The 16,567-nt window shown below is 41.1% G+C and overlaps 1 protein-coding gene across 2 annotated transcripts in view; it reads left to right on the forward strand.

Annotated features, from left to right (window-relative positions):
- Window positions 1-16,567, forward strand: part of tfpia (tissue factor pathway inhibitor a) — a 53,015-nt gene that overhangs the window by 21,569 nt on the left and 14,879 nt on the right. Inside the window, exon 2 of one of the 2 annotated variants that reach the window (XM_084085328.1) lies at window positions 10,123-10,326. In XM_084085328.1, the coding sequence (XP_083941454.1) occupies window positions 10,123-10,326 (204 nt within the window). Of the gene's footprint in view, window positions 1-10,119; window positions 10,327-16,567 lie in introns of both variants that reach the window. The other variant, XM_084085327.1, reaches the window with a different exon arrangement.

Genomic DNA, 16,567 nt, shown 5'->3' on the forward strand with positions numbered 1-16,567 from the left:
CGGACGGAGGGTAAAACATACGTTCTCTCGCCATAACTTTCGGCCTGGCGAAGACAATAAAGACAATTTACAAGCTAACAACACGTTGCAACGCAACATGTTGAAGTGTGTAGACTTTTGATAAATTTCGTATATGGTGACATTCCCAAAACATAAAAAATCTGGCCTAGATATATCGGTCTAGCTCTAGTAAATATGGATGTTGTTTATCGTGTGATCTTACAGTCAGAAAACACCGTTTCCTCTAACAGAGAGGGACAGCTACTTCACTTGCACAGATGCAATACATTGGTTTGCATGACATTACCATATGTCCTTTGATGGGAGCTTTTATCTAAAGCAGCCCACTTTAATCTGCCCAGCATGGAGCTTCACGCGAAGTGTTCATCGCCCCATGTGCAAACCGTGCAGGAATGAGGTCACCGTGTTTAGCCGCCTGAAAGGCCGTCGTTTTAACAAGCTGTGAGTGACTCATGTTCTGTCATGTGTGGCGTCATTCTTCTTGTCATGTCTTTGTAGTTTTCCAATGCATGTTGGGTGGCGTTGGGCTCAGTTACAACTTCCACAGATAAACCGTTCCGGTTTCCAGAAAACCTCATAAACCACAGTTGTTATCGTTTTATAGTATATAATCGGTTTATGATTTTAGGATTAATTTGTTATCGCTGGCATTATCTCCGTTACCTCATTTTGACTGCCACTCCCGACCACTCAAACAAGCACACACCCACACACTCGTGCACGTGCCCATACGCACGCCTGTAGTAGTCACCCACTGAAATGGTCAAGCTGTATTGTGCAGGTTCATAATATTTGACAAGAGGGATCAATTATGTCCTCCTTGTACTGAAAATAAATCTACATTGTAAATGCACGCTGTAAATGTGTACACTGTAAATCTACGCTGTATGCCATGCTTGTTCCTTTGTTTTGGGCAACCTTTATATGGGAAATTTGGTTTGGAAACATGTAAACAACTTGGCCAACATTGTCTCATGTACAAACTACTGTAAATTACAATGTAAATTTAGAGCATTAAGCATTAATTAATCCTGAAGAAATTAAGTCTCTCACCATACTGTAACTCTGATCATTGTTATAAACCCTTGTATCCTTGCAGTTGCAAATCAATAAAAAGCTGAACAGCTGTGGCACTGTGGCCCATATCTGTTACCTTGATAGATGGGTGCAACTGTAACGCTTTGAGGCAAGCTGGAAAATAGCACAATGGCTTCGAACCCTTTGGCCACCGGCATCAGTGCATACTTCTGATGTCATGCTCTATACTACGCCTGCACAGTAAAATCCTCAGTGTTCGTTTAACTCAGAGAGTATGTGCAAATGGATCTGTAACAGTGTTGATTTTGTCGACTAAAACTATGACGAAAAATGTTCGTCAACTACCTTTTTTCACTGCCGAAAACGAAATAAAAACGAAATAAATATAAGGTACGATGACTAAAACTAAGACTAAATATATTGGCAATTTCGTCAACAAATAAAAACTAGACTAAACTGTCAGGGAGGGACGACTGGAGCAGTAGAACTAAAAGACAAGTCATTTTATGTTTGGTTGCGCTCAGGTGTTGCGCTCTGAAAATAGCAGATCTACAAGCTTGTAGATCGGCTATTTTCAGCATGCAAGCAAGTGTAAAATCAGCCATTACGACACCATCGAGGCACCGCCAAAATACATTTTAGTCGACTAAATCAACAGTAGATTTAGTCGACTAAAATCGTATGACATTTAGTCGACTAAAACTAGACAAAAACTAAAACATTTCAGATGACAAAAATTTGACTAAATCTAAATGGAATTTTATTCAAAAGACTGACTAAAACTGAATTGCTGTCAAAATCAACACTGATCTGTAAGGGTCTATTTGGTTCCACTTGTACGCTCTGAGTTACAGAACCATAAGGGTCCATTTGGTTCCATTTCCACTCAGAATGTTGTGCACACGGTGACAGGATTGATGTGGACCTTTTGATTGGTTCCCTACCCAATTTGACAAATTTGATCAAAAACTTTATTATGCCAATAGCTACAGTACAAATAACATCCTATTCCTACAGCTCCCCTTTCACAACAGTCGCCAATTTAAAGCCAGCAGTGAGTTTAGATAGGACACGGGCCAGAAAGCCCCGAAGCAGCTTCTCTTGGCCAGTTTAAATCCTTAACGGGGCTGGAGGGACATGAACCCATTGGGAGCTGTCAAGCTGTCCAGAACATGGCTCTGAAAATGCTCTGCCCTCTCAGCGAACTGTCTTCGCGTCTGTCTTTGACTTTCGCTCTCTGTCGCTTTCTCTACTGTATCTCTGAGGCTCTCTGCCACACTCTCTGCCTCTGAAGCGCTCCTCTACTGTATCTTCGAGGCTCTCCGCCACACTCTCTGCCTCTGAAACTCTCCAGAAAGGCTTTAGAAAATGCTTACTGTATATTAACAGAGCCAGTTCCTTGCAGATTTTCTACGGGAATTTGGCCATTTTCCAAAGGATGTTTTACAGTATATGATGACATATGCTGTATATGACTTCTGCGTCTCAAACTCTATTTTTAATATGCTTCTGGCAATAATGATATTGTAATATAGGCTACTGTATCTTACAATAGTTTATAGCATTGAAGCCTCAGCTAGTAATGTATGGGCTATAATTTTCATAATAACACTTTGGGGATTTTTGAATTTATTTCTATATGGGCAATCTCATTTTCTCTCTCTCTCTCTCTCACCCTTTCTCTCTCTCTCTACAGCAGTCGTGCTGTAAGCACTAAGGTAGTTGTTAGCTGAGCATTGACTGCAACCATCGATTATTTTCTTTTCGGTTATTCTATCTATTACTGTTTGATTTAAAGAATAATCAAGAAGCATTGTTTTTTATATCATCAAATCGATGCAAACAATTCTAATCTTTTAAATAGGCTAAACCACTTAACCACCCTGTTTTATACTTTGCCATACAAGTGTCGCACACAATAATGTGCTATTTCTTTTTTTACATTTGTGTCACCTTTAGTGAAGAGAAAAGAAAGAAAACAGTTACCCTTAAAACCAATTATATTATAAAATGTGATGATTTTTTGTAATCGATTAAATTGATTGACTGTCATTCTCATAGTCCAGCACAGCATGCCAGTTCAGTTGGTGTTTGACTTTTGATTGGCCAATCAGAAACTCTTAACAGTGTACTGTTTGGTTGCTCTTCCAGAACATAAAAAAATGTACGACTTAATCCTGGCAAAAGAGATTTAAGATAATACAAAAGTCGTGGGATCATTTCTGCTGGTATTTACTTGAACACGTTGAGACCTGGGGGCTGCCTGCCAGTATTGTGAGCTACATATTGAGTAGATATCCAAAATATGGTTTGCATGATGTGTGGCATGCATGTGTGTATTGCCTGCCTGCGTGTGTGTGTGCGTGTGCGTGTGCGCGCGCGCGCGCGCGCGCGCGCGTGCGTGCGTGCGTGCGTGCGTGCGTGTGTGTGTGTATGCGTGTGTGTGCATGCGTGTGCGTGCAAATCCTGGCAAAGCTTTATAGCCTGTCTCCAAGACAGATGAAACCAGCTTCCAAGTCTGATGCAACCCAAAATGTTGTGCCTAATTTAAATTCGTACATATTTCAGAGGACAGATTCAGATGCTGATTTGTTGTTTGGCTTGGTGTGCATTGTGTGAGTAGGAATATGTATTTGCATACAAATTAGCAGTTAGTTACTGATGTTTGTGAAGCTGGGTATGGTTACAGATGGATTTTGCAAATGTCTTGAGAAGGATTTAAGTGTGTTATTGACAAATACAAGATCTGGGCAATACTGCAGTGTAACCATGATGTGAGCTGTTTATATTTCTTGCAAATGACAGACATTTTTATGATTTCTTCTGGTATTTCTATTTGGACAGACAGCAAACAGCACTGGGTCAGAACACGGGCCAGCTGCAAAGTATTGTAGCCTTATTTATGCCATTTACTCTGTGAGCCACTGTGGCACCCGACAAATATCTTTTGAATTATGACAAAGAGAACTGGAGCACACATCCAAATTTAGCAATACATGGTCTGAATGAGAGAATTTCACTCTTATGTACCCGTACAAAATATGTAACAATAGAGAAACCTTGACCTTGATGAAGAAATTAATGTGTGGTGTCGTGCCTGTGATAGTTAATAGATATTTTATGTTAAGTTCTTTTTCTTCAATGTGAAATGATTACATATTAAAGGTCATAATTTTACTACCATTCGGTATCCAACCGAATAACTAACCTGCTATTAGTTATTGTCTTTTTATTACATTGTTGCCCCCCAGAAACTATAAATCAGAGACGCAGACAGATTTAATTGTTTTAATTTAATCAGGGGCTATGGCCTTTGCATATATCCAAAAGGCTTCTTGTTTCAATAACTCATTATTAATCCATTAAGACCGGGAAAGCATCTGTGTCATTTTTAGATTTCTTTAGGCTATTAAATAAATAGCATATACAAGCTCATAGCTCATGAGCTTGTAGATCTGCAATTTTTTTTGAACAATCGTGGGATTTTCTTTCAAATCTTTGAATAAATATTTACATTTTTAATTCAAATCTTTGATTCTGGGGGTCCCTTGAACAAAATATTTTGAGATGGGCGGGGTCCGCAGACAAATACATATCATTTTGGGTGGTCCTTGACATGAAAAAAGTTTGAGAACCAATGATATAAATATATTTTACTGTTAGGATTTAGAAGACATTTGTAGAATCCCCAGATGCAAAAACATTTGAGTTAAAAGAAAATCACTCAATTGTTTTTTTACATTTTTTCAATTGCTTTGAATATATAGTATATTCAAAGATTTGCAAACATTTTCACGATTAAAAAAAAAAATAGCAGATCTACAAGCTCGTAGCGCGGCACCGAATGCTGCGCTACAAGCTTGTATATCTGCTATTTTTTAATCTGATTTTTGACACAGATGCCTTCCCGGTCTTAATGGATTAATGTTGCCAGTTTGCCACCACGGCAGTAGGAGGTAGGAGCAGCTGCTTGGGAACTGGAAGGTTCCCGGTTTGATCCCTATAGCTGAGCTATATCCCTGGCTTTGTGTCAAAGTGTCCTTGAGCAAGAGACTGAACTCAAAACTGCTCCTGGTAAGCAGGTCGATGCCTTGCATGGTTGCATGCATCCAGCATATGTTGGTGAATTTAAAAGCACATTGTAAGGGCAGCTGACACGCCTATGTAATTCATTTTCAATGAGAGGCGGGCGATTATTTGGGACGCGTGGAGAAGTTGAAGGGCGGTGAGGCGAGCGGGCGCAGTCCTGTGAAATTTTCGCGCTTGTTTGTGCACACGCGTGAGGGCGGCAAGAGCTGGATTGCGGTCAGCTTTTTTTTCCCCCGGTACGCGCAGGAGGACAAAACAAAATGTATTTTTCTGAAAAACTTATGTTACTATATCAGTGGTTCTCAAACTTTTTCATGTCAAGGACCACCAAGATTATATGTATTTGGCCGCCGACCCCCATGTGAAAATATTTTGTTCCAGGGACCCCCAGAGTCAAAGATTTCAGTTACAAATGCTTTGCTTTAAAAATATATTAAAAGATTTGCACACATCTTCGGTGCCGCGCTATGAGCTTGTATATCTGTTATTTTTGAGTAGCCAAAGTATGAAATAATGGTTTTAAGTGGTTAAACAGATGTGTTCCCGGTTTTAATGGGTTAAGTACTACATTGTAACTGACTGATGTCAAGGCCCGTTTGGTTTCATGAAAAAGCCCAGCAACCGGTGAATTTTTTGTTTGTTTTTTAGTTTGAGCTGGCTGACCTGATGAGATGAGATGATGGCCTGATTATGTTATGTTCCACCAATGAAACACTGCTACCAAATTATCAAAACGTCAGTCAGTTTTGCGGTTTTACTAGAAACATTTTCCTTGTGTTTCCAGCATTCTTCTTCTCAGTCAGATATGGATTAGTCCTGTCCCTGTGAGCCACCGGACAGAGTTCATGAGCTGAAACTACCTCCTTTGTTCATATTTTTTGAAAAGTCTTCTAACTGTCAGAACATGGTTCACCGAGTAAGAGCTCACGCCACATGAATAAGGCTATAGTAGTCCTTCCCGCAGCTGACCCTGGTTCGATTCTGACCAGAGGCACTTTACTACATGTCATTCCCCACTCAGTCTGGCATTTCCTGTCTCTCTTGTCACTGTCCTGTGGAAATGAGGTCCTGTGGACACTTTTCTTTTGTCAGAAATGTCAGAACATTTCGCTTCCCCTTTTTAGATGAGACAAGGATGCAGTTCTCTTTATTCATAGCCACAGACATGGCTATGAATAAAAAACTGCATCCTTGTCTCATCTAAGGATGCAGAGGCTGTGAGAGCCTCTCGGAGTGAATGAACCAGTGAGTGAACGTGTATTGTAAATACGTACTGTATGCGTATTCTGTGATAAACGCTAAACAAAAACCCAGACATTTTAAGGAATGTTTTAAAAAAAAAACCCGGACAGAATTTTTAGGACCATAAAAGAGGACATGTCCGGGACTCCGGGTAAAAGAGGATGTACTTTTATAGTCACGCTAGCCACAGTAGTCTATTTAATGACTGTGTGTGTGTGTGTGTGTGTGTGTGTGTGTGTGTGTGTGTGTGTGTGTGTGTGTGTGTGTGTGTGTGTGTGTGTGTGTGTGTGTGTGTGTGTGTGTGTGTGTGTGTGTGTCTGTCTTTGCATGACACATTATTCTTGTTTGTCTTGTTTTCTTAGAGGCCCCTTAATGGCTGCTATGCAGAGAAAATGTTTTGATTTGTGTCCGAGGCCGACAGCCCCTTGGTGATATCTGAACTTTGTATTTAGTTGGGAAACTCACATTGTTGTCTTTGGAACTGAGCTGGACCCGGCTCAATAAGACGGAGAAGATAAGTACTGCTTATTGTACTTCTGTGTGTCTCAGAAGAAGGGGGTAGGAAATCAATAGGAACATCCTGTTTATCCTCGCATCCTTGGGAAACAAAATCCTAGCTTAATGTAATACTTTCATTTACAATAAAATACATATCACACTTTATAGGCCAGCCAGTGCAACTGTTTCCTTTCAAACAAATAGCTCCGCTGCAGCAGTGTGACTTGAGGCCTACGATGTGAAAGAAACTAGCATACATTGTCTGTTCAGCTTGTCATTATTTCCCTTTAAAGTTTGCTCAGCAAGGTTCCAGCATGTGGAAGTGTGTTACTGTTAACATATCCCAAATGGGGCCAGTACCATTGAGAAGGCCGGTGGGATTGCTTGTCTTACATAGCGAGACAAACAATCCCCCCCCCCCCCCTCTATTGTTGGATGACCGTATCTACTGCCTCTTATCTGCCTAACAAGACGAATGCAAATACATACTGTATATCATGAGGCGGTGGGGGAAAACATTTAATTTCCACCCCACCCAACCTGCAAACACAGGAGCAAGATAGTGAGTTTTCATTCAGCCCAGGCGTAAATTCATTGGGATTCCACCTCCGTGGTTATACGGTCTGCTGGAATTGCATGGGGGGGTTTTGTGTGGTGCTGGCTTTAGGGAGAGTTGAGATGAGTCTATGCTTCCATTACCTACTACTTGCCTGGCAGAGGGACCGTCAGGGACAGGCCCAGTTGGCAGTAATAAAAGGGAGTGCTTTGGTGGAACTTTGAACCCTGCAGGGAAGGATTCCCGCAGTAATATATAATGAATATAACAAAGGATCTGGGTGATGATTAAGCTTACACACCCAGGTGTATGTGTGCCAAAATGCACTCATCATCATTATAGTTTAACAGGGGGAAATGCTAACTTTCTAGGAATAGAAAGCCTGCAGTTTCGATTAGCTTGGATTCCCCATCCAACCTGATCTCACACAACTTGAGAATCTGAAAATCCATGCATAGCCGCCTCGCATCTCCTCTATTGACTAAACCATTTCGGAGGTGTGCAGTCGCAGCGTTCGGGACGGCAACTCATTTGCTTTAGCTCACTCGGTGGTCCCTCGCGTGGCTCCAGTTCATTTGAGCCTACTCAGCACCGTTTGAGTTATATACCGATATGTTGTGGGGACTGCTCTGCTTCCGGGTTGCAACCCGGTTACGCCCCACCGTGGGATTCGCTGCTCATATGCACGTGTTTTAGGGTTTTCTAGGTGTCTATGCACGGAATGACATCCGTGCAATGTATACTAAATTGTGTGAGATCAGGCTGCGCCATCGATGATGTCACTGGTAGGCGGGTTTCAGAACTGTCTACACAGCCCTCCTCTGAGACACAGACGGGGTGGACAAAAATGGTGCCATACTATCATGAGCATTAGTGAGGAGGACCAATTATATGAAGATATGTTGAAAATGGGCGACGTCGTCCTTTAATAGTGTGCATCCCGCCGCGGGAGCCCTGAACTAACCTGCGCTTCAGGGTGTGTAACAGGGACTTATAACCTGACCTATAAAAAGGCAGGAGTGAGGGCAGACGAGAGCAGCTTCCGTGCACCACGCAGAGAGAGTGATTTAACCCATTAAGAACCACCTTAACCATTATCTTATACTTTGCCTATTAAAAAAATGCAGATATACAGTACAAGCTCATAGCGCGGTACCGAGTGCCGCGCTATGAGCTTGTAGATCTGCAATTTTTGTTTTTAAATAATGTTTTTTTTTGCAAATCTTTGAATGTATATATTTTTAAAGCGAACATTTGTTACTCAAATCTTTGCTTCTAGGGATTCTACAAACGTCTTCTAAATCTTAACAGTCTTTTTTTTTTAAACTTATGTTGCTATAATCAGTGGTTCTCAAACTTTTTCATGTCAAGGGCCCCCAAAATTATATGTATTTGGCCGTGGACTCCCATCTCAAAATACTTTTGTTCCAGGGACCCCCCAGAAGTAAATATTTGAGTAAAATATATTTGCTTGAAAAAATATATATATATATTCAAAGATTCGCACAAATGTGATTCGCACAAATGCGCTCATAGCTCACTCTGTGCCGCGCTATGAGCTTGTATATCTGCTATTTTTGAATAGCCAAAGTATGAAATAATGTGGTTACACAGATTGCGTTCCCCGGTCTTAAAGGGTTAACGTTCTGACAGGTGTCTGGTAGAGGCTGGGAGCATTTCATGTCGGCTGCTTCCTCGCCTTGACGCCCGCTGTTATGAGTGATGTGATTGAGGGGTTATGCAGGCACTGCATTACGCCTACGCGCTCGCGCAAGCTGTTCCAAAGCGCTCTCTGTCGCCTCTGTACGCGACGCAAGTGACCCGTGCACGATTCACCGCCACATAATCTTTGTCATCATGATTATGATAAGTGGGAGTTTGTGTGGATAGTTTAAAATAGCCTGCAGAGTGAATGAATGTACCTTACCCAGAATGATAGTTTTTGTTTTCAGGTTACCGTCATTCATCCTGAGTGCTTGCATGGAAAATACATCTCTAAAGAGATAGACGTATTATCAAACCCCTCATACAGACCCCCCCCCCCCCCCCCCCCCCCACTGCAACTGGAATATATCCCTGAACTTTAAATCTGTCAAACTATTAACTTGTTTAGAAACTATACTGCCAGTGAGGCAACTCTAACCTTATCTCCAAGCCTTAGGTTAAAGAGCTTTCTGCTGTGACCTAAATTCAAAATCAAGAAAATATATATATACTGTGTGTGTGTGTGTGTGTGTGTGTGTGTGTGTGTGTGTGTGTGTGTGTGTGTGTGTGTGTGTGTGTGTGTGTGTGTGTGTGTGTGTGTGTGTGTGTGTGTGTGTGTCAGGGTTGCATTGCTCATGGGACGGCCTAACACGCCGTGCAACAACCTTTTTGAACAGGAGCACGCGCAGGCACACGCGTAGATTTAAAACTACTTTAAATTCACACCTCAACAAAGTTTACAAAGGCTCCCGACTCACACCAGGTGGATTAACATAGGAATGAGCCTAGATGCATATCAAGTGTCCATTGTGTGACCTGTAGTGTCGGTAAGCGACGTGCGCGTCACGTCATTAAAATAGAGTGCAACCACGTTCCAATTCATTATATTATATATTATATATATACATACACACACACACAGAGTGCCACAAGCAGCAGACTGCAAACTCTCTCTTCCTCTCTGTTCACAGCAGATGGAGAGGCTCGCGAGGAGCTGTTCATCTTCAGCGAGATCTGTGCCTACAAGAAGATGGAGGGGCCCTGCAAGGCCATCAAGGAACGATTCTACTTCGATATCGACACGGGCCGCTGTGAGGCTTTTGAATATGGAGGATGCAGGGGCAACGCAAACAATTTCGAGACCCTGGAGGCATGCGCGGAAACGTGTTTGGTATCCGGTGAGTTTTGACCCGCTGCAAAGTGTGTTGCAGGCACTCAGCTATTTGCAACTATTTTAATGAAGGCACTTTGTTTTAATTAAAGAATTTGGTTAGAATAGGTTACAGTATTTTCAAGGCCAAAGTTCTTACAGTGCATTTTCCAACGAACATTTTTCTGCCTCTGGTCCCTGACCTTGTTTTACAACCCATGACACGACCATTTTCTAAGAAATCGCTATTGTACTGTCTGTAGGCTGTAATTCTAATGAAAATCTGATGAATGGGTCCACCAACCACATGCAGCCAAAGTGCACACAGAAGTATTATTTTTATCATTTGTTTTCAGTAAGTTTAGAGGGATTATTATGGCGTCCTTTATCAAGACTTACTGTTATAGGCCATTGTTCCTCGAATGTTAGCAAATGATCGATTTCATGTTTGAAAGCTATTGCACTTCATTAGGCTTTATTGCTACCATGGGCATTTTGAAGGCAGCTTAAAAGCCCATTTAGGAAAGCATTATGTCAGGATGTGGCTCAAACTGAACATGAGAAGCAGACTGTTTTGCTAGAGGCATCTAGCTATAAAAAAAAGAATGACACCTTTTATCAGGCAGGCAGAGTTAGATCACCGCCATGGAGACAACTTATTAGATACTGTAGACGTAAGTAATTGACGGTGTCACAAAATGTAGCATTGCAGCCGTTGCCAACTTTGGGACAAGGAAGTGAAAATGAAAATTGAAGCATCCCCAGAGGGTAGAGCAAAACCTCAAGAGACTGCGATAATATCTGTTCATTCTTTGGAAATTAATTTGCTAATCAGATGTTATGGATGGATTTATCGCCCTTGAAGAGCAATTTTTTTGTACGGTGCTCATAGGGTAAACATCTACAGTGCCAAAAAGGCTAGGCAATATCTGCTATTTTCGCTATTTCTGAATTTATTTGAACATTTTTAAATAATTCATATTAGCCTCACAATACGATATTATCATCACAATATCGATAGAAATATTTGGTCAAAAGTATCTGGCTAGGCTATTTGATTCTGTCCATATCACCAAGCCCAACCTCAGTGTACAGTATGTGTGGACACGTTAATAAATAGGATGGGCGGTCCTGTATTGCATTGCACTTGGGTGTTAATGTTTTACTAGTTACATGAGATAACATTATTGTGTAGTCTCTCATATCTCTTGTTTATCGAGAAATTACGTTTAATTGAAGTGTTCCATAGAAGAAGGAAGAAGAGTCTGAGTTCCACAGAACTGTTAACAATAGATAGCCACATCATTCCCTTCCCAGTCAGTTGTTGGCAGGAGTACGGTAGTGCCGTAGTAGAGTACTTGTTCAGTAGGTGCTACTTGTTCAGTAGGTACTTTTACTCAAGCACATTTTGAATACCGGACCTTTACTTGTAACGGAGTACTTCTGTATTGATACTTTTACTTAAGTAAAAACATTTGAGTGCTTTTTCCACCACTGTCCCTGGGTTTCCTCTCATACTAAAAAGACATGCATGTTTAGGGTACATACTCCTGCCATTAAGGTACTGTCATTACTACTGGAGTTGGTCCCTGAGCGCTGCACTGTGGCTGCTCACTGCTCCTTATGGATGGATCAAATGCAGAGGATACATTTCCCCAAGGGGACGCTCTTAAATAAATATGCATAAAAGCTTTCATGCAAATGAAAGCTTTTATTCATTCACCCCCAGGTTTTGCGTCATCATCATGACAAAACCTAATAACTAATACATATTCATGTACTGGCACCGAGAAGAAGTGTGCAATTCCCAACGTTTCCTTCTAGTTTCGTGATCATCTAGGATACAGATGATTATCTTAAAGAAAAAAACAAAACAACACACTGACAGTCTACCCACTGAAGGCACCAAGGACTCCGAGACATATTGCTCCAGGTTTACGTTGTAGTGATGGGAACTGTGCATGGACAGTTAATCAGGGTGAAAAAAAGATCAAAGAATGGCACCAGCTTTCAGTGTAGAAAGGATATCATCGCTGTCGCGTGGAAACCTTGTATGTCCAAAACTGTCACTTTCAGGAAATGTAAAAAATAACATGTATTCCAATGGATCTAATGTACTTACTATTTGGTCACAAACTCGTTCTTATTTTTAATTGGTTAAATATCTATAAAACCTACAGACTGTCTTAACCACTTTCACTTTATAAACGTTTTAAAAAATGGCAAAAACAACAAATGTGACGCGTTGTGAACTTGTAGATCGGCTCTTTTTGCTCCTTTTGTGTGACACTGTAGTATGACGAAGTAGGGCATTAAATTACGGGGGAGGGGGGGAAACAACAATTTGAAACATGGAGATATGAGGTTTCTGCCTGACGGCAACGATAATATGAATGTCCCTGCTGCCGACAGCTCTGCCTGAAATGCTGATTGTCACTCAACGTTGTCACGCACATCTGTAATACATAATATTGTCTGATACACCAGAAAGCTGTCCAGGGCCATGCCTGAGTAGAATTCACAGTGACTCATTAGTGCCAAATGGTGTGTGTGTGTGTGTGTGTGTGTGTGTGTGTGTGTGTGTGTATGTGTGTGTGTGTGTGTGTGTGTGTGTGTGTGTGTGTGTGTGTGTGTGTGTGTGTGTGTGTGTGCGCGTGCGTGTGCATATTTGCATGTCTGTTTTCTTTTGAACAATGTTTGAATAGTAGTCCCTTTTGGATCAGACAGTGAAATCTGGCACACAAGGCTGATAGACATTCCACTGATATCTTGAAACAATTCTGGCTTGCTCTGAAAGAAAAAAAGAAAAAAAGTTTTGGGTTTCTTTCCTTATGAAAGAAATTCAAATATAAATGGTTCATTTGTTGCTTTGACATGACATGAAGAGACATGGCGAAAGTAGGAACAAGTATTTGTAAAAGTATTTGCTGTGAGTGACACTGGCCTAGGTGGCCGTCAGTTGGGGAGTCAGTAGTAACAAGTTTAACCACTTAAAGGGATAGATCACCCCCAAAAATACTTTTTTTCTATCGATTACACACCCCACACTTGAATTCATGGAGATGTTTTAGTTTTTGTCGCATTCCTAAACCAATAATTTGATGATCGTTGGCGGCTCTGGTAGGAGACTCAAAGTGTCAACTTTGAGTCTCCTACTGGGGACATTAGTGTCTTTCCGCTGGTCATCAAATTATTGGCTTAGGAATGTGACAAAAACAAAAAGAAATGGCAATAATTCAAGGCTTCATGGGGTGTGTAATTGATAGAAAATAAGTAATCTTTTGACCCCAGGGCTCTATACTTCGTGCACACGTTTTTTTTCCCTCTACACCAAATCTCTTTGCCGAAAATAGGCGTGTTGCCACGCATTGTGAGCTTGTAGACGTGCTATTTTTTACCCCCGGAATAGGGACGCTGTGGGGTTCATGTGGTTAATTAAAGAACACTCCAGAACGCTCCAAGTGTAAACACTATGAATGTGCGTCTGTTTTCATCCCGCTCTCTGTGGTGATGAATAAGCATATTGCCATCTGCCAGATAAACATCAGAATATGAATATGGATTCACCTCCCTCACTCAGCTGCAAATACTGATTAAATGTGGTTCACAAGAATACATAGGATTCACATTTATGAATAAACATTTAAAACAATGTTCACATAGTGTGTGTGGAGAGAGAGAGAGAGAGAGAGAGAGAGAGAGAGAGAGAGAGAGAGAGAGAGAGAGAGAGAGAGAGAGAGAGAGAGAGAGAGAGAGGGAGAGAGAGACACACACACAGACAGACAGACAGACAGACAGACAGACAGACAGACAGACAGACAGACAGACAGACAGGCATTCATGCTCTTGGAAGAAATGGTATGTAAAGTCAATTATTATTATTATTATGTTATTCTTTTACCCTTACTCCTAGAACTTTTATATTCACATATTATAATGTTTTAGTATTATTAAACTTGATGTTTTAAGATACATGATACAATGATGAAGATACAATAGAAAATCTGTACATAATATTTTGAGTCAACTTTCTGATACACACCCCAGAACGTCTCACTGGCATGAACCTGTGGTACTTCAGTTTTACTTTACTTATAAGTAGCCTGCTTTTTAAGTGATACACAAGTGTGCCGATACGTCCCACATGGCTAAAGCTACAATCTATAAGACCTCCACGTCCAACCACTACAGATGAGCTAGTTATTAACATTCTGTACCCTACAGATTGGTTATTTGGGATATTTGTGTGAGGAACTGAAGTCAATACTATGGAAGCATTCATTTCTGCAGGAAAATATATTTCTCCCGGCCTAGAGGCTTAGGTAACGTTTGTCTGTGATCAGTCACAATGCTTTTCTTCTCAATGGCAAAGAGAAATGTTCGGCGTCATAAAGTTTGTTGTGTTCACAGCATGCATTATTCAATCAGGCAACAAGATAATCACCAGTCCATTTGCACCTGATGGCAGCAGCCTGGAGATACGTAGGCCTACATTCACTTTAAAAGCATCCCCATTATTCAACACAAACAAATCTGCATTAAAGTGACTCAGGGAATGGTAGCTCCAGCAAAGGTGACATTAAATAAAGCTTGCCGTCTGTTCCGTGACTGAAGTGTGGGGCTGCCGGGTGTCAACACAGTGTCAAAGTCACATGCCAAAACATTACAATGGGTTTGTCTAGCTGCCAAGTCCTGAGTAGAACACTCACAAAGCTCTTTCATCATTTGGAAAGTTAGACTGTGCCATACTGCGAGGGACAACACAATACAAGGAAAGGGTCTGTAGTAGTAATGGTACATTCAATAGGCTGTTTTGTTTTTGCGAGTTATATATTAGCTTTCATGGATGCTTTTATCCTCCACCACCTCAACATCATAAGTTCCTGTATTTCAACACACAGGTCAAGACAAAGTCAACACTTGACCTTGTGTTAGTGTCTTACTTCATGCTCTATGCATTATGCTAACCAGGACAGCTAATTAATCACTCTCAGCCTGGCACCCACATCTTGGGCATGTCATTATAGGCAAAGATTTACAGTAACTTCAGAAATAGCAGATCAGCACATCGCATCATGAGTCATGACGTGTTGTGAGCTTGTGGATCGGCTATTTTCACCACTCGATACGGTCATATTCTGTATAATTCAACTTCTGCATTTGTGAGCTACATAAACAAGTTCAAAAGGAAATGTTATGCACATCCATATGTTCTTTCACTGCTGCAGTACAATGTATCAAAAGCATCAGTAACAGCATCAAAAGAAAACATCTGCACGACAACGTACTGCTACAAAAATCTACAGGAAGACCAAACCTTTGGTCGAAACATGGCATTTGCGCACTGCGCAGTAAAGTGCAGCAAGGAGCAGCAGCAAGCCGTTATGCAGACTTTTTATTTTGATGCTAAATAAACAAGTTTCCATATGGCTCACATGCATGGGAATGCATGATCAATAGCTTGCCGTCTTTGATCTGGATTTTTGGATCACGACCAGTTTGATTGAGTCAGTATAAGCTTAAAGGGTAATTCTCACAGGCTGTGAAATGTTATTTGACCATTTGAAAACCCATTTCAAAATGATATTATACTCTCGCTCTACAGAGAGCTTCTCCTTAGAAATCCCCTCTCCTCAACCACTCAAAAACGCGAGGCATTCGTGTTTTCCCCTGCCTTTCCAGTGGAGCGCCCGGCAACAGGGAATACAAACAAACCAACAACAATGGCAGCTCTCAGGAGGAAGAAGTTCATGCGAGCGCTTCTCATAGTTATGAAATGCTTCTAACTTTTCTTACAGGCGATGTGTGTGGCAGCAAATAGTGATCATCATGTAATTACGTAAAAACTATAACAACAGAACGTGTCCTGATAACATTAACATTGTGAAGAGCGTTGCGGAGAAACGGCACAGGATACTACATCTGTTGCTTAGCAAAGACTTCTCTTAAGCCCTGACACTCTTTGTTACACCACGATGAGTCATAGACCATTATTTGTCAAAGAATTCCTCTGCTCTGATGTTGCTGCGAAGCCTCTCCTGTGAGAGGTCAGACGCTTAATCACACAGAGTCAGACATCGTCCCTTTAAATAAATATATATATCTCGACTCAAGGCTCAGCTTAGTCTATGTAAGACAGACTTATAAGGAAAAATAAAAGAGAGAAAGAACTAAATCTCAGCTGTCAGAATGAACAATAGAGATGGCAGAACTGAAAAGAATGAGCCCGCCTCGCTGTAATCACAACCAGCGATACAGCGTTTAAGTAT

Source organism: Gymnoscopelus microlampas, assembly GCF_963454915.1.
Source record: "Gymnoscopelus microlampas genome assembly, chromosome: 17".
NCBI lineage: Eukaryota > Metazoa > Chordata > Actinopteri > Myctophiformes > Myctophidae > Gymnoscopelus > Gymnoscopelus microlampas.